This window comes from Plasmodium vivax, chromosome 14 (genome assembly GCF_000002415.2).
Source record: "Plasmodium vivax chromosome 14, whole genome shotgun sequence".
Lineage (NCBI taxonomy): Eukaryota > Apicomplexa > Aconoidasida > Haemosporida > Plasmodiidae > Plasmodium > Plasmodium vivax.
In genome coordinates this window covers 1,263,260-1,284,906 of record NC_009919.1, presented here as the reverse complement: position 1 = coordinate 1,284,906, position 21,647 = coordinate 1,263,260, and the positions used below count along the sequence as shown (strand labels likewise).

General features: G+C 39.8%; 4 protein-coding genes across 4 annotated transcripts, besides 15 other annotated features; 2 read left to right on the top strand and 2 right to left on the bottom strand.

Annotated features, from left to right (window-relative positions):
- Nucleotides 1-23: 23 nt before the first annotated feature.
- Nucleotides 24-3,883, bottom strand: PVX_123260 (hypothetical protein, conserved; the record flags this gene model as incomplete). The annotated part of the gene is made up of 4 exons (XM_001617164.1): nucleotides 3,355-3,883; nucleotides 788-2,111; nucleotides 346-520; nucleotides 24-161 (listed from the first exon to the last, which is right to left on the bottom strand). The coding sequence occupies exons 1-4, from the start codon at nucleotides 3,419-3,421 to the stop codon at nucleotides 24-26; spliced, it is 1,704 nt and encodes a 567-aa protein (XP_001617214.1). The 5' UTR covers nucleotides 3,422-3,883.
- Nucleotides 72-109: a microsatellite.
- Nucleotides 1,115-1,242: a microsatellite.
- Nucleotides 2,294-2,343: a microsatellite.
- Nucleotides 2,514-2,533: a microsatellite.
- Nucleotides 2,762-2,809: a microsatellite.
- Nucleotides 3,884-5,344: 1,461 nt separating the features above from the next.
- Nucleotides 5,345-5,419: a microsatellite.
- A 485-nt stretch (nucleotides 5,420-5,904) lies between these two features.
- Nucleotides 5,905-5,924: a microsatellite.
- Nucleotides 5,925-6,690: 766 nt separating this feature from the next.
- Nucleotides 6,691-6,741: a microsatellite.
- Nucleotides 6,742-7,976: 1,235 nt separating this feature from the next.
- Nucleotides 7,977-8,048: a microsatellite.
- Nucleotides 8,049-8,174: 126 nt separating this feature from the next.
- Nucleotides 8,175-10,220, top strand: PVX_123250 (hypothetical protein, conserved; the record flags this gene model as incomplete). The annotated part of the gene is made up of 1 exon (XM_001617163.1): nucleotides 8,175-10,220. One exon carries the CDS (start codon nucleotides 8,175-8,177, stop codon nucleotides 10,218-10,220), a length of 2,046 nt encoding a protein of 681 aa, XP_001617213.1.
- A 372-nt stretch (nucleotides 10,221-10,592) lies between these two features.
- On the bottom strand, nucleotides 10,593-13,091 carry PVX_123245 (Protein phosphatase 2C containing protein; the record flags this gene model as incomplete). Its single annotated transcript, XM_001617162.1, has 9 exons — nucleotides 10,593-10,634; nucleotides 10,889-10,990; nucleotides 11,164-11,314; nucleotides 11,430-11,562; nucleotides 11,711-11,818; nucleotides 12,004-12,067; nucleotides 12,284-12,431; nucleotides 12,622-12,748; nucleotides 13,055-13,091. The coding sequence occupies 9 exons, from the start codon at nucleotides 13,089-13,091 to the stop codon at nucleotides 10,593-10,595; spliced, it is 912 nt and encodes a 303-aa protein (XP_001617212.1).
- Nucleotides 13,092-15,124: 2,033 nt separating this feature from the next.
- Nucleotides 15,125-15,163: a microsatellite.
- Nucleotides 15,164-16,498: 1,335 nt separating this feature from the next.
- Nucleotides 16,499-16,525: a microsatellite.
- Nucleotides 16,526-17,581: 1,056 nt separating this feature from the next.
- Nucleotides 17,582-17,618: a microsatellite.
- A 142-nt stretch (nucleotides 17,619-17,760) lies between these two features.
- Nucleotides 17,761-17,787: a microsatellite.
- Nucleotides 17,788-18,828: 1,041 nt separating this feature from the next.
- PVX_123240 (DEAD/DEAH box helicase, putative) lies at nucleotides 18,829-21,600 on the top strand (the record flags this gene model as incomplete). Its single annotated transcript, XM_001617161.1, has 1 exon — nucleotides 18,829-21,600. The coding sequence occupies one exon, from the start codon at nucleotides 18,829-18,831 to the stop codon at nucleotides 21,598-21,600; it is 2,772 nt and encodes a 923-aa protein (XP_001617211.1).
- Nucleotides 19,417-19,443: a microsatellite.
- Nucleotides 21,200-21,227: a microsatellite.
- Nucleotides 21,601-21,647: the final 47 nt, after the last annotated feature.

Sequence of the window (21,647 nt, the reverse complement as noted above, 5' to 3'; positions counted from 1 at the left end):
AAATGAAATGAAATAAAATTTAATTATTTTTTATTTTTTTTTTTTTTGCATTTTTCTGATAAATATATAGCTTGTATGGTTATGTCATCCACAATGTTTTCCTCTTCGTTTAGCCAGCGGTCCCAGGATTCCTTGGCTAAGTTCTCCACTGCGTCTTGAACCTTAAGGGGTGGGGCACGAAAGGGGTAAGTACGCATCGACATTAAAGGTTTAAAAAAGGGAGGCCTCACACGGTTAGCATCCGCAGCTATACAATCGCGTCGGAAGCGAAAAGCGGGACAACATGCGCACGTACGTACAGGCGTACAAACGTACAGACGCACACACGCACATAACAGCCATTACATTGTCGTATCCAAATTCGTAGATCAGGTTAATGGCCTCCTCCGAAGAAATGAATTCCCACACTCCGTCACTGCATATCAAAACGAGGATGTCTTCATCTTCGTTAATGTTAATTTCCATGAAATCGGGCTCGGAAATTATACCTATCTGGTGGCCGATCGTGTCTCCAATGGCTCTGTGTGCAGGTAGGGTGGTAGAAAAAAAAAAAGGCATACATCCGGATGTACACATGCCATGTGAATATGCACAACACGATTGTAGAATAAATAGCCCCTGTGTAAAACGGATCGGATGAAATTCATTTCCGTTTCGTATGTGCTCGGTATGCACATTAGGTATTCACACGGTGTGCAGGGCGAAGTAGACTCATCGGGAAATCAAGAAATGCACACGTATGTGCAAATTGATCCCCTCGCGGGTACAGTCAACATGAGGGCACTACCTTGACATGGCCAAGCCCGGGTAAAACTTATTTTTTAAAAAAACGCGGTAGGGTATGTCCCCCTCGAGCTTCAATACTTGGCCACCGGAATTTATAATTCTTTTCTTCTCAGCCGCGGAATTGGGTTTATGATCTTTCGTCAGATCGAAGGCCTCCAGCACATTTGGAAATCCTTTTTTCCTCCTGCCCAGTACGGCCCTAGAATCCCCCACATAAGCCACGTATAATTTCTTTTCCTGAAAAAGATGGACTATTATTGTTGCCGTGGTTCCACTCATTGTGCTATCAAAATAGGCTTCTTTTTTTTTCTTTTTTTTTTTCTTTTTTTTGTTTAATGTTTGTCCCTTCTCCCTTTTGGTGCTATCCTTCTCGTTCGCGCGTTTCTTGGATTCGCTTTTTTTCACCTTCAAATGGGAATTCTTCGCACCCTCATTATCATCACTATCGTTGTGGTGGTCACTATCACTGTTGCTGTCACTATCGGTGTGGCCATACCTGTCTTTGTCGCCTGAATTGGAGTTTTCGCTAAGATTGTTATCATCATCGTCGTCATCATCGTCGTCATCATCGTCGTCATCATCGTCGTCTTCCTCCTCTTCGTCATCCGAGTTGCCCAGCTGTTTCATATTTAAATCGAAGTGAGTACTTACGACGGAGCTGTTCCTCTGCTTGTTCAATGGGAGCCTTTTGCTGTTCCCACCTTTGCTGTTTCCCTTGTGTTTGTTGGCAAACTCTTCCAAATATGCATTGGTCGTTTTTTCTATGTTGGCATGAATACTTAGGAAGGCATTCGTGAAGACCTCTTTCGGATTTTTTAAAAAATTTTCGTTCTTTATAATCATGTAGGGTAATTCCTTTTGCACATAATTGGACACATCATGTCCATATGGCCCATGGCCATCAAAAATGGCATAAAGAGCTAAGTTCTCCGTCGTGATAATTGTAAAATCATCCTGATTAGGGCTTTCCGGCTTTAACCCTTTTCTGCATACGTAGCCTATTCCATTTTCATTTAATTTGTCAACTTCACCTTTAATTTTTACACACTTCTTTTCGAAATCTTCTTGAAAATGGGATGCTCTCACTCCTGCTACGGACGATCTATTTTTTATTTTTTTTTTTATCTCTTCACATTTTTTTCCCTCTTCTTCCTTCACTGGGGTTATTTCCACTTTTGTATGCGAATCATTTTCCGATGATTCTTTAAACCTATCTTCATTGTCCTTCAGCTCTTGAATGCTTCTCTTTATTTCGTCCGTGTCATTTGGCAGTTCTCCCTTTGTGCTGATGGAGAGTCTCCTTCTTGTGTTCTTTCTGTCTTTGACTGGTTGGGGGGTGGAAGGGGGCATTCAGGGTTCATGTGTATAGGGGTACATTGCGAAAGGGGGATAAATATACACACACGTTTGCACGCGCATGTGCGAAATTGTGGGAAGAACACCCGCGCGGACACATCTACACAATGGAGCACGAGCAGTGGCGTGTCAACGAAGGAGCTTCACAATATTAACATTTGCACACATACGCACAAGATGATAGTTACATACATACGTGTACACATATGCATACACGATAATGCAAACCCAATAGTAACTGCTAAAAGGGATAAGCGGAGCGACGGTCATGGTTGAAGCAAATAAGGTGAAAAACGCGAAAAGGGTTCTGTGCATAATTTTTAATGAGAACATTTGCACACCGTTTTATGCCCCATTTGGTACCCCCTTTGCGCCTCTTTTTGGTTACCCATCTTAGTAGCTCATTTTTTTAATTTTGTCTTTTAATGGTCACACAAGAGTGATGCATGTGTAAGGAGGCCACGTCGAAGGGGCGTATATCTTGTGTGTTAAGCAGCGTTTACTGGGCGCAACTTTTATGCAGATCAATTGTTAACTTGAGGGGAACCTCCCTCTCTTGCTCGTCAGATATGTACATTCAAGCAAGCAAGCATACAGACACGTAACACTCCACTGCTGTGCTGGGCTATCATTCAGTTGGGATGAAACAATTCACACACGTTATAATGTCTGCCACTTGTTCGGTGGGCGTACATGCACGCGCATTAACGTTTAAGGAGCAGGAGAAGATGGTGCACGGGGTGAAGGGCAACATGGGAAGCACACACACGTATGCATGGACGCATGCACATGATGGGGGAGGGCACGTCATCACAGGGGTAAAAAAAAAAAAAAAAAAATCTCCTTTTCATATTCCATTAATGTTGACATAGAAATGTAAAGCTACGAGGTAAAATAAATTTGCACAAATAGGGGGTAGGGGAAAATGTGTCTTTACTTCCATTTTTGTGTGCACGTTTGTCATTTCTACATGGTGCATACTTTTTCCATGGCCAAGATAAGGTGCTTGCGCAGCTAAGCACATTACGAAGGGGCTATGAACATGGGGAGGTACCTCACGTAGGTTTGCCAATAGGCATATGATCATGCATATGCACATGCTCATTCTCACGCTCGTGCACATTTTGATGCACGCGGGGGTTGTTCCATATTTTTATTCACACTGTGTACACGCATGCACAAAGTTGTACAATCGTGCAGTTGTACACGTACATGTTCTGCTGGATGGTGGGTTTGTTTTACGAGTTTTGTTTCTTAGTGAAGAGGTGCATGTACCCATATCTTTTCTTTTCTTTCTTTTCTTTTTTTTTTCCCTTAAATATCACAAGGCAAGCATCATAATCGAGGGCACAAGAATTAATTAAAATTGAGAATAAACTTAAAATTAAAATTAAAATTTAAAAAAATACAATTTTGCAAAAAAAAAAAAAAAGCGGGCAAAATGGATTAGCTACGCACAAAATTGTATGTACTCTTTTGTAAGAGCTGAAAGAGGGGCAAGGAGGGAACAGAAAAGAAGAAGCGGGAAGGGGAAGGCGAAGGCGAAGGGGCAAAAAGCACAAAGTGGGAAACATGAAATGCCCAAATAGTTACAATTACAACTACGTGAATGAAAAGCGGCTTAACCCATTTTCACAAAAAAAAGCAGATTCAAAATGGAAAAAATACGTAAAGAAATAAAATAAACTTGCAAGCAAAATGAACATTATTACCGTAAATGGTAAAAGTCGTATTGCACAACGTTACATTTGAAAGGAAACTTAAAAAATAAAAAAGGGAAAGGAAGGGAAGGGAAAGCAAATGAGGAAAGGAAAGTAAAAGAAAGAAAAGGAAGCGACACGGAACGGAGCGAACGCGAAAGAGGCGAATGAGGGAAGCAAGGCGAATAAAACAAGCGTAGCAAGCGTAACGAGCGAGGCAACTGCACGAAGCGAAACGCAACGAAAACGAACGAAAGAAGGAAGGCAAGCTTCACGAAACGAAACCCGCCGAGGAAAAGGCAGAATATATAATGCAAATGATTGATCGGGCGATCGGCAAACGGGAAAAAAAAATAAAACTGAAAGAAAAAAAAATTATCATGCATATGACGCTTTTCCCATATTGCGAATTCTAAAAGGTACATACCTTTGTGTAACAAATTGGCAAGACCCCAGGGGCAGTTTTTTGCCCCTTTTAAAGGAAAAAAAAAAGAAAGCAAAGAAAGGAAAAACAAAGAAAAGAAAAATATTTTACATACGGCACAAAATGTAAAGTATCAAATAACTCTTGCTTGGAAGATGCCATATTACGGCGAGGCATTTTCTATCAAATTATATGTACGTGTAGCGTTGTGCAGAATGGACTAAGCATATTTTCATATCGGCAGGGAAAAGGCAAATATGCAGTTAGAGGCACAGTATTTTACAACACTCTGCCATGTGCGAACGCTTTTAAGTTAGCGATCTTGCGCATGTAAGTTAACGCGGATGTGCCCTATAAAAGTGCACACACATGTGTATATATAATTGCGCACAGGGCGGAGAAGGCGCAAAGTTGCGTTCAAGCGTCGACATACCTATATCCAAGTGTGTCCGCTTTTTTTCATTATTCTCACCGAAGGATTTGTTTGTAGGCTTCTCATCCGACTTAAATTTGATGTTTTTTTTAATCATGTTCGGTGGTCTGTCGCTTCGAAATTGTGAAAGGGGGTAGAAAGAATGCTCTTTTGTTTTGTTTTATTTACTTTTCTTTTTTTTTTTTTCCTTCGCGCGTGCGTCTTTCCCAATTCAAGCTCAGTCAACAACCCGTTGGTTCTGTCTCAAAGGAAGAGTGTAACTTATGTTGCTTCTTCACCCAGAAAAAAAAAAAAAAAAATCGACTTATTGCGGTAGCACCGTTATTGTTAATGGGACTTTTTTTTCAATTTTAAAAACTGCGACATTGATATTAGCTCAAAGTTGTGTAGGTACCACTCGTGCATGTGCCTAGGCATGAGCTTATAAGTATGGTGGTCGGTCATGTATCTACCAAAGCTACCAAGGAGTTTTGCAGGATTAGCCAAAAGGGATGCGCTCAGAAGTGAATGCAAACACGCGTGTACTGACTGCTTTGGCGAAACATAATTACAGTAATGCTCCTTACAACGCGTCAAACATGGAAGGGGTGCTGCTCACACCTTGTGCAGAGTCGCGCAGGCATAGCGCGGGCATCGTGCTGTCATCTATATGCACGCGCACACTCGTACGTACATAGCTGCCTACATAAGGTGTGTACATTTACGCTTATTCAAGTGCATGTGTACTTATTTGTGCCCACTACTCTATGCCGATTTGTTTTTCCTCCTTATCTTTTCGCATGTACCAGTGTGCAACGCGAAATGTAGAGGCTTCTATAATTATCTTAAGCTGTTTTTTCCTTAACTGGAAATAAAACTCGGTGAATAAATATGCTAATTAGTTCATCTCAAAATGGGAAAAAAAAAAAAAAAATGACAAATTGGGATGTTGGCATATATTTTGCATTGTGTACAAATAAATACCTACGCGCACGTTAATGTGTACTTATTTATGAATTTATTTTTATGTCTTAAATGGATATTCCAACGCGCTTTTTATTTACGTTTTCCTCTTTTTTTACGAACTTTACATATTCGTGTTTTTTTTTTTTTTTTTTTAATTTTATTTGGTCTATCTTTTTAAAACCGCCTACAGAAGTTCCTTCGAGTCGAATGACAGCCTAATGTAGGAAATTGGAAGGACTGGATGGCGAGAAGTTGCGGGCGCTCGTATGCACATGCTAGCGCGCTAAGCAGCTTGCTGGTTAGAAAGCCCTACAATTTGCAGACACCCGAGAAAGTGTATTTCCCCTTTATTGCATACTCGAAATGGCATTTTCTATATTTTCCAGTAGGGGCTCCCTTTTTAACTCTCGCAAAAATGTTTTATTTTTCCCTCTGTACATGCGTTTATGAAAGTGCTTTTACATGGCTAGACGTTTTAGCTAGTTCGAAGCCTATTTTACCCTTGCGCAATGTTTAAAACGCCTGAATGTGCGTCCTCCCGCTTTTACCAGATAGTTAGCTTCGCGGTAATGGGAAGCTTTAACACTTAGCCATAAAACTGTCACGAAATTTTTACTAATACATTTTTGTCTTTTGTGTAGCCCTTTTGCATGTAGGAGCTTATAGGAAGGCGTTAGTAGGAGGAGCAGCCACACTTTAGGTGCACACACTTGCGCGCGTGCGTGCGGATGTACGTACATAACAGCGCCTGAAAAAAAATGGGCGACACTTAAATCGCTGGAAAATATGGGTGGCCCCTTTCGCTAGTGCTACACGTGCAAATGTGTTAGTTTTTTTTTCCTCCCCATGTTGCAAAAAATAAAACATATACATACGTACATACATACACACGTGTGTGTGTACCTTACGTTGTGGAGGTTCCAAATGGCATTAGTAAGATGAAAACGCCTCCTCCTGTGGGGGTCTTCTGAAGAAGGGCGCAATAGTAAAGTCCCCTTCCTCCTCATAACTTTACCTTAATGGAACATAAGCGAAGGAAACATTTTTCGAATTACATTTATTATCTCCTCACCGTATAGCGTTACACATGTAATTTGAAAAAAAAAAAAAAAAAAAAAAAAAAACAGTCGTTTCCCTGTAAGAAATGGTTTACCCAACTGTCGCCATGTATGTACAAGCACACCGCTTAAAATAAAGCTCAATTGAAAAAAAAAAAAAAAATAGCAATATGCCAATAACGTAGCAACAACGTCGTGGTACACTGCAATATGTGGCAATAAAATGTCCATTTTGCCAAATGGGGTGAGGTGATCAAACCTTTGGAGAAATAACAACACGAAAGGACGTTTGTCAAAATTGTATTCCCAAACAACCTCCCAAGGAAAGCAATACTCCTTAGTTCACTTTCACATAAAAGAGCATCCCAAATAATCACCCAGATGATGCCTTTCCTCCTTCCTTTCTTTACACGCGAACAGTTTCGTCCAATTATTATAAACGTAGTAATTCGGTTCGATCCAATTTGAGGAAGTTATCGCCATTTTCGCGAAACTTGGAGGTAGATAAAAGAGAAACTATCAGAGATTAATGGGAGAATCACCCCTATGCCATTTCGCATCATATCAAGCCGCACCACGCGGTGTTTTACCTTGCAAAGCCCCAAACTGGACTTTCGACAAAATCTGCGCATACATAAATATTAACACCGCACGATAGGGAGTTATCCCATAGCCCGCTCAAAACAGTGCACACATCAATTTTGATGGTATGTTTTTCGTTCATTTTTTAAGAAGCTAAATTTTTTCAAATAAGTGGTGTATGCTTACATAAGGTGAACAGCCTTGTTCTTGCTCTTGCTGTTGTTCTTTCCTTTTTTTTTTTTTTTTTTTTTTGCAAACGGGGGATGTGTGACTTTCGTTCGTGCGTTTCGAAAGTGTATGAATCATTCGGCTCATTGCGCATGCGTACGCAACGCATTTTCACACGTATGCTCGCACAGGTATATGGGCCTTTTCCTTTCCCTCTACGTTAATAAGGCGCTGCCGGTTCGTATTACGGGCACAATTTTTCACTTGTGCCATTGCTTATTTTTAAGCTTAAAAAATTGGATTCCTGCCGTTTGAGCATGTAGAACGGAACAAGTTTTTGCGCAGCACATAAATGGGCAAAGGCGGGTGTTGAATTTGCCTGCGTTTATTTTATTTCACCTTATTTTGTTCACTTTATTTTGTTCACCTTATTTTGTTCTCTTTATTTTGTTCACTTTATTTTGTTCACTTTATTTTATTTTTATGGTTATCCTTATTTTTTTTTAAATTGTTTCATGCGTCTCCCCCTTTTCATTCTTCAAGCAGGCGCAATATATGCTCATATACGTATACATACGTGTGGTATTTTTTTTGTTTCTTTTCCCTTTTTACCATTTTTTCACTTCGTGTCAGTTTTAAAGTTGACTTCATTTCCTCCGATTTGATTATCCCCCCGACCGTTGATCCTTCGATATTCCTCTTTTTTTCCTTTTTTTTGTACGATGAAAACGCAAAAAGGCCTATTCAGAAGGTATGCGAAGCAGGTCATCCAGAAACTCATAAAGTATACAAAAAATTACGTAAAAGATATAACTGATGAGATAAATGTAAAATCATTTAAGAAATACAAGTACAACTTTTTTTTCGAATTTATTGGATCCTTTATTTTTGTTTTTTTCATTTCTGTGTATATGTTAAATTCAAACCAAAATGAGGAATACGTAATTAAACACACGAAGCAGATTAACCCATACAAAAACAACGACATATTTATCCCAGGCGACAATCTCTTCGATAACGAAATCAACAATGTGCAGTACGGAAATGATTTAAATGGGCCAACAAATGTGGCGAGTATTTTACTGGAACAGAAGGATAAAGGAGAGGATGCAACTTTTAAAACGAAGGAGGAACACTCCAACGTGGGCCCAATGGTTAGCAAAGCGGAAGGGAATAATCGCACAAATCGCCTGAATGGGTCAGAAAATATTGAATATGTAGCGGAAGAAACAAAGGAGAGCCTTGTGCACACACATGAGATGGGAGATGGAACCTCCGAGGAATATTCCACGAATGATAGACAGAAAAGTGTAAACGGGGTAAGTGGAAATAATGACGTGTTGAGATCTGTGGAGAAGGATGAGACGAAAAAGACGGATTCCCCAAATGGATACGCTGAAAGGAGCGGAAATCAGCAGGAAGTTCTAACACAGTCAGAGAAACACTCCGAGGGGGTAGTAGAAAAGGGCACCGCTGGAGATGTTGAAGGAGGGGGAAACAGAGACACACAAAGTGGCCAACTCGAAGCAAAGAAGCAGGAAGAAAAAAACGCGAAGGAACTAACCAAGGAGGGACTCACCCAGGAAAGACTCACCCAGGAGGGACTCACCCAGGAGGGACTTACCCAGGAAGGACCCCCCCAGGAGGGACTCACCAGAAATGTCGGAACGGTCATTTTTAAAGACCATGTGAACGAATTCAGCAAGATAAAATTAAACGACATTAACAACATCGATTTGGGGGATATTGATAAATACGAAGTGATGAAAGATTCTGGAAATAAAAATAATAGCAACCATGCAGTTTACTCCTTCTTTGGGTGTTTAATATATGTCTTATTTGTAATATTAGGGGCACACATCAATCCTGCATATACCTACGCGTTATGGCTAGTGGAGCCCAAAAAATACGGATTTGTAATCACCACGTGTTACGTTACATTTCAGTACTTTGGGGGCATTTTGGCAAGTATCCTATGCGCACATATGTACGGAAGTATATTTATCTATGCACTGTTACCAAAAAAGGAAATTATGAAAACGTTTTTTTGTGAATTTATTTCCACCTTTCTGCTAACCCTACTGTTGTTAAGTTTGTATAATTACAAAAAAAAATTTATGGAAGAAAATAAAAATGAAAATTCGCTCATTTTTAACACGGCGAAGGGGAAAAATATGACGTCACTGTACTCGTTCAGCAGTTATGAAGATATGTACGGAAGTGATGCTTTTAATTCATGTAACTGGGGAGGCAGAAATGAAAAAATTTTCTTTCACGTGGACAATAAATATATAAAATATGCAATGAATCATATATTTTATTTACTGTTCATTTTTTTTTCTTTACTCTTTTTTGTTTTTGTAACGAACACGACGTTAAATCCAATGTTCTCCACGTCCACACTGTACACTTATTTATACTTTAAATTTTTTCAAGCGAATGGTTCTTTTAATATCTCTTCCGTTGTGTTATCCTTTTTAAGTGTTTCAAAAATATTGCAGTTGGTGAAATTGTACATTACGTCGTTGCCCCTGTGGATAGGGCCGTATGTCGGGTCCGCCTTTGCGACAGCCTTTATGAAATTGTTCAGGGAAGGAGAAGAAGAAATTGTTAATGTGATTGACACCAATGTGTATAGCAGTAACAAAGGGAATGAGAGGATGCCGCTGATAGGGAAACATAACGTCAAGCGAAATGCCTACCTTGTGGAATATGACGATAATATTCACCATAATTTGAGCAACTACTTAATTCCGAGTGTCTTTTAATGATGTTTTATGAGAGCCCCTTTTTTTCGTAGGAGCGCGACAACGCTGCGAGGTCGTTTGTAGCGGCTGGCGTCTGTTCTGATGTGCTACTTCCTGCATACGTGCGTATGCCGGCACGGAAGTGTGCACTGAATTCTTTTTTACACCTCATTTGGCTAGCCCATTTGGCTAGCCCACTTTGCGAGCTTATTTGCTGGCCCATTTTGCGAGCCCATTTTGCTGGCTCACTTATTTACCCCTCTTTTAGCCCCCCTATTTACCCCTTTTTTACCTCATTTTTTTGTTTCCCCTTGTTGCAATAATTAAAATTTGTTGACCATGTGAATCAAACTTAATCAACCCCCACTCCTCATTCCTTCTAATTAACCCTTTTTATTTGTGTAAGAACTTTATCAAAATAACGGTGACGTTGTCCTGAAAATGGGAGAAAGGAGGACGCCAGATAGCGGCAGTGATGGGGCAAACCGGTGCGGCCGCTTCGGTCCAGCTGGCCTATTTTCTGCTGAACGGTTATATCCCGTAGCGTTGAATGTGCAGAGTGCGACATCGCAAGGAAGGGCGCACACATACATATGCAAATTTTTACATGCACACAAGCGCTAGAATGAAGGAAGAACCTCCTTAACAAACTGCTGCCAAACCGCCGAGCCCCCATGTCCTCCCCATACCTGCGACTTCTTATCCACAAGGGCATGCTCAACCATAATTCTACACACATTTTTGGCGTCAAACACTGCTTTCTTCTTTTCAACATTTACCATCCTTTCTTCCTGTGAGGTAAAAACGTCACCGCGCGGTGTCAAAAGAGCGTTGCGAAAATGAAGTGATGAGTTACACTCACGCAGGCATATTCGTATGTGGGCATTAGCACAACCCCTCATACACACACGCCTTTTCAATTAAGCGCACTAACGTACGGTGACTCCTCTCGCCTCGGCTGTACCTTCCTGGACAAAGCCACTATCTCATTCGTTATATGGTTCACGTCCACAAAGCTGAAGAAGCCATCGGTGCCCATGATAATAAAATTATCGTCGGGGCTGATTTTGAATTTTTTGAATGTCCCTGTGCAGAGCAACCCGTATTTCTTCAGCCTGCATTGTGGGGGGAGAGTAAATATAAGAAGATCTAATGGGGGGAAGGGAAAAAGGCATACAAGTGTATGCACTCCCTATGTCCAGGCGGACGTGCTCCTTTTCCCCAACTTACATAAGATCCCCAAAGGCCCTCGTCACATCGATAATGTCATTCACTCGGCCATTCTCAATCCTCCCACCATGTTTGATGATCCTCTCCTTTTCGGACAGCACCCACGGCTTATGGATATCCACTAGGTCTATAGCTGCTCGGTTATTTAAAAAAAAAAAAAAATGTGACCACATATATGTGCATATATACGTACATATAAAGGCGAAAGTTGCCCCTCAGATAAAACCCCATTTAGGGACTCCCCCTTCTGCACAGTTAAGGGAACCAATTTTAGGACGCACCTTGGTTGGCATTATTCAAAAATCTGCACAGATACGCCGATGAGTCTCCTACATTTATTATATACGCATAATCATCCTTAATTAAAATAATTACACATGTGGCTCCGTCTGGAAAAAAGGCAAATGTTACACACAAGGGGTGATTCCCCTGAATGAATCACCAAGTTCTTAACACTAGCAATGTGCTGAGGGCACCTTTTTCACGTTCAATTATGTGCTGTGTAAAAGATCTGACCGTTTTGCATTTCCTCCCTTTTGGGGAGTTTACTTTTTAATAAACTTTTTCGTTTTACCTCTGCACCCGGGAAACTGCACGGATAATTTTTCGTCGATTTTTTTGCACGCATTATTTACACCCTAAAAAATTTACAGCAAGGTGGGCGTGAGCACATGGAGAGGGGAAGCATCCCACAAAGGGTATCCCCACATTAATGAAAAAAAACGGTACACACGCAAACTGTAGTGTGTTTATATAAAGTGGCATAAGGCAAAAGATGCCCCTTTTTTAACTTTCTTCATGGCGGAATGGCTACCCATACCAGCAACATCAAATGTGCTAATTTTAAAACTTACAATTCTGATGAAGTGGTCTGGTATTGGAAGAGTCCCCTCGTAGGTCTCCTGATTGGCCGCAAAACTGTTCGACAATTCCTGTGCCAGATTTTTCTTCAAAAAAGTGGCCGTGTTTTTTCCGTTATGTCCATCGATCAGGCAAAAGCAGCTGCAAAAAAAAGGAGAAACGGGAAAGGGGTGCGAACTGTGTGGAGGAATCTTACACAAGAGAATGGCACATCGGGAAGGGGAAACAAAAACGACGTCAAAGGAATACAAAGCTGTGGGAATAGCTACGAATGACACAAATAGAACCCCCTCAATGGAGGTGTACTCAGTTTCATGCACATTTCTATTACGAAAAATTAAAATTGGGGTGCAAGCTCTTGTTGAATGTCTTCAAATTTTCGCAGATAAAAAACTCATCTTCATAGGTCTTCTTTACGCCCTTTTCCCCGTACCCATCACTGACGATTGTGTAATTCGCTGGCGAGAAAAAAGAATGATCAAGAGGTAGACATGTGCATCGTGTGCAACCTTGTGGGGGTAACACATATGTTACATACAATTTGGCTGTGTAGAGACACCGCTAAAAAATCAACTTTCAAATTTTTATAAAAATTGCACTTTGGTGTAAATCCACAAAGTAGTCGCGGTAAGTGGAATTTGCTCCGAAGAGAGTGCAAACCGGTATGTACGTTTTTATATGCATGCACAAGTTGAATGATTAATGGGTTTCCCATTATTTGTTGCGCGAAATGATAAGCTTTTTTTTTTTTTTTTTTTCATTACTCATGGGTATTACGTGTGCTCCTCCGACTACTGGCATTTTTCTGAATAGGATAAGTGAAGGGTGGAAGATGCCGTGCGGCGAGGCGCAGAGCGGAGCGGAGGGACAAGATGTGACACCACGTGGCGAGATGCGGCATAACAGGATGCAGCTCCTTCCCCCCTTCACTAATTACAAACTTTGAGGGAACAAATATAAAAAAACAAAACAAAATCACAAAAAAAAAAGGAACCCCTTTTTACGTATTTTAAAAGGGGTTCTAAAATTAACAAGATAAAAAAAAAAAGTATCCATTAGGATAATCAATTTTGTAACTGAAAATGTAGATTCAAATTGGCAAAATCGACGGGGTGGAGTGCGTCACAGCGCAGCACTAATATGAGGTTCCCTCTCCGTTGGAACCAAGAAATTTTTCGCACAGGAAAAGCACGCATGATGCTTATTTGCCTTATTTTAACGAAGCACTTTTAAATATGCACAGTTATGTAGTAACTACACCTTAGGTGCAGTTTCCTTATGTTATTTTTTAACTTTGTTTTTTTCATGGCATCACAACCTGTGTTCCTCAGAAAATAAAAGAAAACGAATCAAACAGGTTAATATCATTTTGGGTTCCTCGCCGAAAGGTGTAAAAAAAGTAAAGAACAAAATGCTTTTTTTTTTTTTTTTTTTTTTTTCCTACTCTGTTGTGATAACTTAACTGATAATTTTCCCCACAAAATGAAACCCCAATTGCACCCCCTTTATAAAAACAAATTGAGGCGCAAAATCATCGCCATATGGTTGCCTCTTGAGGGTGAACATATACGTTTACACAAATGTACGTATATATAAATGGGCATGTTCGCACACACGTGCATACGCGGATAGGAAAACTGTTTCTGTATGAACCCTGGGAATCATAACCATGAATGAAGAGGCAGTCCTCTTTTCCCTTTTACTGTTCGTCAAACACGTTCAGCACATACATGCGTATAATGGGGCTTTAAAAGCGAACTTTCGTAAAAAAAAAAAAATACGCTTTAAAATGTTGTATGAACGGTACATGTGCTGAATTTGAACTAGTCCTACATACCCCAGAGGAACAAAAAAAAAAAATAGGCGTTCCCCCATCACTCCTTGTGCGAGGGAATACAGTTGCTAATTTGCGAAAATGATCCAAGTGCTTCGCAAAAAAAAGGAAGTGGAAGGATGAAAAGGCGCGGTAGGTCAGCTCTTGTTACGTAATGATGTGCAGCACGGGGACCACACCTCTCCATGGGAGGGGAAAAACGAAAAACAGGATAGCACCTTCTTCACGTTTTGCAACGTTGAAGAGGCACATCATACATCCTATTTTTTTTTTCTATTTTGAGTGTCGTCATTTTTTTTCATTCTGTTTTTCTACAATTTTGCGTTATTTTTCAATTGTTTTCAACTTGCTTGCCGCACACTTGGTTCGGCATATGTGCTGGGCAAAAGGCAACCCTGGACAATTAACACGCGCGCACATGCTGGTACGCCCTGTCCCACATACTCGCCCGTGCAGGCAGTGCGCCCTGAACCTTCGTCTCCCACAACATCCCGTGCAGACCGCGTGACGTAAAAAACATTTGGCAGTATGCAGGAATTATTCACATTAAGGGTAAGAAGCGTTAAAAGCACATTTTATCCTATTCTGCTTTTCGTTTTCACACAGGTGTATCTTTGTTGTGCGGTGCTACGCCATGCCCTGCCACGTGCGTCTTGTTTCCCCGTTCAAATAAAGTGGGCACGCACATGTTCGTTAAGCTTAACATTGACGTACATAAATGACAGTAATCTTGTAACAGAATGAAAAAAAAAAAAAAAAAAAAAAAAAAATGCATTGTTCACGTTATGCGTATAATTCGCATACGGTGTAGGACAGATTTATGGCAGTGTTAAGCTTTTTAAAAATAAATTGATCTTTTCCTAAAGGTCCCCAAGATGGTCCATTTTTCCTTCCCTTAACCCGGCATTCCTTCTCCCCCGCTCATCCCATTTTTCCTAAATGGAAGCAACGGGGGGCGGCAACGAAAACGATTGCGTTTGAAGATACGTAGGAATGAAATATATGTGCACATGTGAATTTATAAATATATAATTAAGTACAGTCATGCATGCGCCCTCACATGTGTGCATTACGCAAACGTCCGTTTCCCTCTCAGCAGAAATCAGCTAAATTTCACGACAGCTCCAGTATATACATGTTTCTGCTTTCCGAAAATTTACAAACGAGTATTTTTTGGTTCCTTTTTCACGCACATGTGTGAAGATAATATATAACCGCCACATATGGTGAAAAAAATAAAAAAAAAATAAGAATAAAATATGAATAAAATAAAGTAAAAATAAGGTAAAAATGAGAATAAAAATTGCCCATTCGTCGGGAAACCTATGCAGCGATTTAATCCTTTGAAAAAAAAAAAAAAAAAAATTAACATCACCTTTAAAGGAAATGCATTCTTCGTACAAATATTTTATATGCCATTTTCGTGCAAGTTAATACCAATTCCGTACAGTGTGTCACACCATATCGTTAAATTGCGGAAATTTTTTTTTCAGATAGGGCGAACTGTTATATCTTTGCCTCTTATGCTCATTTTACTTTGTTCTTTTCTCAAACTTGGTAAATCGCGCAGTTGCGGTAAAATAAATTCTGCATTTGTTGAACCACAGTGGTGTACATTAGCACATATGCGTGTTGCTCGTGCATAGGAGCATATGGTGCATATGGTGTATAAATTTATCATGCGCATGGGGGTTGCTGGAATGTGCCCTTTTGTGTACTAACCCCTTTTCGTTGCCTTGCAAACACAGAGCACGGCGGCAAGGTGTGTGGAACCACGTGCTTTACTTTACGCATTTTTACTGCTTGAAGAATTGCGCCTTGGGGCTGTGACGCAGTTCAACAGCGACGCGCACGGATGTACGTACGTGTAACGTACGCATACATGCATTGGTATAAGCATATGCATATGATGGTACGTGGTGCGTAACAACTTATAAGAAGCTCATTCAGCAGCACAGTGCAACCTTTTTAAGCCACCACTGCTTATGGTTTAATTTTTTTTTTTTTTTTTTTTTTTTTTTGCCTATCTTTAAGCTGCCACGTGTTCACTCATTCACTGCTTCACTGATTACGTTTTTTCTACAATTCATAGAACATGCACACAGCACTTTCCATTTGCTCTTCAAAGGGGAAAATTTTTTACGCGTACCATCTTTTATTTCGCAAAGTATGAGCAGTAAAAAATTGAGAACTTTCACCAGTTCGCAGGAGATATACATGCGCTTGTGTTATATATGTACATATAACATATGTGTACGTTTACATATGTGCAATTAAGTACACGAATTTACAAAAACTCGTGCGTGCTGCTTAAGTAATTTACCCAGCAACAATTATATTTATTTTATTCGCGAACTGTATGCTGTGCGAACTGTGTACCGCATGCCCCACTCCACCCTTGCTTTGCGCAAACTTATACATACACTCCAAAGCCGCTTAACCGTTAAGCGCGCACATGTTATTTTATTTTTTTATTTTTTACCATGCAGCATATAGTTTTACTTACACCAGTATACGATAACGTCAGTTTGTAAAATATATTTTTATGCCTGTGGTGTACTTTTAACATGTATGCAAAAAAAAAAAATTTACAAATTGGTTGTAAATTCTTTACTATATGAACCTTTTACGTATTTCCACTTGTTTTTCGCGTTTGGAGCCTTTTTCACCCCCCTTTTTTCTTATATGGGTATGAGCCCCCCTCCTTGGCGCGTTTAATCAGTTTTACTTAAAAAGTGTACGCAATTTTATTGTGGTGTACGTGTGGCCTACAAGTACGCGAGCTCTGTATACGTGTACATAAGCGTATGTATACATAATATGCTCGTACATACATGTTTACGCGTATATGCTTACATTTACGTATGCTTATTACATGTACGTATGTGACCGCGCTTGCACGCACTTTCGCGTACGTACATAATTCCTACATGAGGTGATGTACCTTCCACGCATGTACATGAAAAAAAGTGAATATCTACCTGTATGTTCACATAATTATATAAATATGCCATGCGCGCACGCTTTTTGTGCGTACCTATGCGAAATACATACGTTTAAGCACATGTTCACGTATGTTTAAAATTCCACATACGCTTTTCTTCATGCAACTTCACGAAACAACCCCTGCCGAGGGCGAGTTATAAAGCGTAGCACCATTTTTATGAGAGCAAAATAAATTTTATTTTTAATCTTTTCGTTTGAGCACGTCATTCAAAAAAAAAAAAATATATTTATATGTAAAAAATATATACATGCTTATATATGCCAAAAAGGTATTTTTATATATACATGTGAGCACATACCTCCTTTTACTGCATTCATTTTTACAATTTGGAGCGTTGGTTTTTTTGCTTCCCACATGTAAAATTATATATAAATGTACATGTAATAATACATGTGATATATATATGCGCTTGGTGCGTAGCGCCACAAACATTACGCGCGTTTGTGCAGTTTATACGGTTTATACAGTTTATACTCTTTTTTCCCCATTTGCAGCAACAATTTATGCTTATGTGCCACGAAGTATAGAAGGCTGCGCTTTTATTTTTGTTTACGCTCCTTTACTCCCATTTTATGTACTGTGAATGCATACATATATTATATATATATATATATATATGCTCGAACGTGCGCAGTTAAAGCACAATAAAATAAAAACGTAGGTGCGCCCACACTGCATGCTACCTCCAAATCGCATATATATAATTTCGTTGGATAGCAAGAAAAGGAAGCTGCAGCAAAAGGGAATTTTCGATATAACAATTAAATAAAAAAACAGATAGTAGAAACATATTGAAAGGCTAAAAATAGCGTACAAGAAAAAGAAAAAAAAAAAAAAAAACAACACAAAATATTTCCAACGAGAAATATAACCAAAAAGAAACAAAAAAATCGAAAAAAATCGAAAAAAAGCAAAAAAAACCAAAAAAAAGCAGAAAAAAAAAAAAATAAGAGAAGCGAATATTCTTGTACCACTGGTAGAAACCTGAAACCACAGGCAGTAAGAAAAGAGAAGAAAAAAGAAAAGAAAATTTAATTGTTATATGTTAAAATAAAAAGAAGGAAAATTTCCTTTTCACAAAAAAAACAAAAAATTAAAAAAAAAAAAAAAACATTTGTGAACAGCCAAATATAGCTGACAAGGAATGTACATTTTTTTTCAAAATAAAACGAAATTAAAAAAGTAGGGAAAAAAAAAAAAGTGGAAATAAAAAAAAATTGGGGAAAAACTCCCATATAGCAATAAAGAGGAAGAGCCCCAAAAGGCCGTATACAAAATCGCATTGACAAATGTAAAAAAAAAAACAAACAAACATATCAGCCAGCGAACCCTTTTCCGTTTACTTAAATGTAAAAAGGAAAGAAAAAAAATATATATCTCTCTCCAAGCTTGTAGAAGATATACTTTTAACTGTAGCCCGGCCCCCCCCCAAGTCCCACATCCTCACAACCCGACAAATTTATGATATATACATATAGAAATCGTTCCAGGTGAAGTAGCATTTCGAAAAGAAGGTGCCCATAGGGAGAAGGATTGGAAAAAAAAGAGGAGGAAGGAAGAAAGAAAGAAAACGTAGCAGGAAGAAGGAGAAAAAAAAAAAAAGAAAAGTGGAATAGGTCAAAAGAAGAAGAAAAAAATAAACGCATTAACGGGGGCATTAAACGCACAAACACAGTCACCAAGCCAAAACTGCAACTATGAATTACGGTAACAGTAACATGAACGCTGCCGGTTTTAACGAAGGCGATGACGACAGAAGCACGTACGTGAGAAACAACTACATGTCTAACATGAACGAATCTCCATCGTACAACAACCAGGGCAACAACATGCAGATGGAGGAAAATCCAAATGCACACATGTTTAACCAAATGAGAAACAAAAGGGAAGTAAGCAACAATGTGATGACCGCCGGTGGAAATGGAAACCCTGGAAACAGGAACTTTTACGAAGGCAATGTGAACAGCGATGGCTACATGATGGGAGACGGGGCTGTGAGGAGCCCAGAAAATGGTATGACCGGAGCAGGGTATGTAAACTACTCAGAAAATGGCAACAACAATAGCAACAGCACCAACAACAGTAGCAGCAACAACGTGGGTGGAGGAAACCAAGACAGTTATAAAAAAAAATTCGGGAATAGCAACTACCACGAAAATGCAAGTAACGAGAAGAACCCCGCGGGGATGTCTCCACACCACCAGCATAAGAAGGGCGGTGGGGGCGGCGGAAACTTCATGGATAGGGGCAACATGGACAGGGGCAACATGAATAAAGGTAAAATCGAAAACGGAATGATCTCGAGCAACGTGCGCACGAACAGCGCGAACGACCCAAGTAACAACGACAGCAACAACAACAGCAGTAGCAACAATAACAATGGCAACAATAACAATGGCAATAGCTACAATTATGAGAAGCCGAGATATAAGCCGCCCATGCTGAGGAACCAGCCCAACACGAACAGGAGCAACTTCGGAAGAATGAATTACAACAGGGGATCAGGCGGAGGAGGAAATCCAGCGTTCGGAAGGAATTATAACATCCCCAAAACTGCATGGGCGAATAGAGATAACAGAAGATATTACCCAGAAAAGGAAGAAGAAATATATTCCAATGTGAAGAGTGAAAAGGGAGTCAATTTCGACATGTACGACAGCATCCCTGTAGAAATCAAGGGATACAATAGCGACAATATCATTCCAATAGATAATTTCGATGACGTAGGATTAAATTTGCATGAAATATTGTTATCCAATATTAAGAAAGTCAATTACGACAAAACGACCCCCATACAGAAGTACAGTCTAAGTATTATTATGAACAAGAATGACCTAATTGGGGTTGCCCAGACAGGAAGTGGAAAAACGGCCGGATATCTTCTACCCATCATTAACCATATGTTATTAAATGACCCACCTAAGCATACCTTCTATGAGGAAAATCAAAAAAGCTCCAGCTATTATTACAACCGAGTTTGTTTGCCTATATGTTTAATTCTGGCCCCCACGAGAGAATTAGCCGTACAAATTTTTTATGACTCCAAAAAGTTTTGCTTCGAAACGGGAATTAAGCCGGTCGTCCTATACGGTGGTAGCAACATCAAAACGCAGCTGTCCAACTTGGACAAAGGGGCAGACATTATTGTTGCTACTCCAGGAAGATTAAACGACATTTTGGAGAAGGGGAAAATTAGACTCTTCCTCACGTCGTTCTTAGTTCTAGATGAAGCTGACAGAATGCTTGATATGGGATTCTCTCCACAGATAAGAAGCATCATGTATGACTATGACATGCCAGGAAATGAAAACGACTCGCGTATGAACCCAAACAAAATGGAATACAAAAGGTACACCAACGATGTGGTGAAAAGACAAACCATCATGTTTAGTGCCACCTTTAGAAAAGAAATACAAGTGCTAGCCAAAGAGTATTTATTCAATTATACATTTTTACTAGTCGGAAAAGTTGGAAGCACAAATGAGTATATTAAGCAAAATTTGATATACATAGAGGAAGAGAACAAGTGTAATTACCTGCTAAAATTGCTCTCAGAAAATAACAACGGGTTAACCATCATTTTTGTGGAAACGAAGAGAAAGGCAGACATCATCGAGCGGTTCCTCAACAACCAAAAGTTAAACGCCGTATGTATACATGGTGACAAGAGTCAAGACGAAAGAGAGAGAGCATTAAAACTATTCAAAAGGGGAATCAAAAATATGCTAGTAGCAACAGATGTAGCTGCTAGAGGTCTGGACATATCAAACATTAAACATGTCATCAATTTTGACCTACCCAGCAATATAGACGATTATATTCACCGAATAGGTAGAACGGGTAGAGCCGGAAATATTGGAATTGCCACATCCTTTGTCAACGATGACAATAGGAATATTTTCAAAGACTTGTTAGCAACGTTGGAAGAATGCAATCAGGCCATACCCCGCTGGTTTCTCAATTTGGTTATGAGGTACACAGCAAGTGCCAAGTCGAATCGAAATTTTAGATACAGTAAGCCGAGCAAAGGAGGCAAAGGCAACTACTCCAGATATAACAACAATAGTAACTTTGGATTCAGCCACAGTAATAGCGGAATGAACAATAACCACAGTGGAAGCGGCAGCCACCCCTTTAATAATAACTCGTATAATCAACACTCCCCCTTCAGTAACAACCACCCGTACAATAATAACAACAGTCAACACGGCATGGGGAACAACAGCGGCTTCTCCAGCACCCCCTTTAACAACAACAGTAACATGTATGGAAATAGCGGCTATAACAACAATGGAGGAGGAGGCAGCCCCTACGGAAACAACTCCGGCGGAATGAACCCATTCAACAGCAACAGCAACAACAACAGCAGCGGCAAGTTTAACAACAACTACGGGCATAAGAAGTTTGACGATCAGAGGTTCCAGAGGTCCAATTTTCAGGGCGCCGACGAGAATGTAGAGGGTTGGTAAGCCAGCCAAGGAGATGAGGGAGGACCTAGGGTAGATAACATCACACA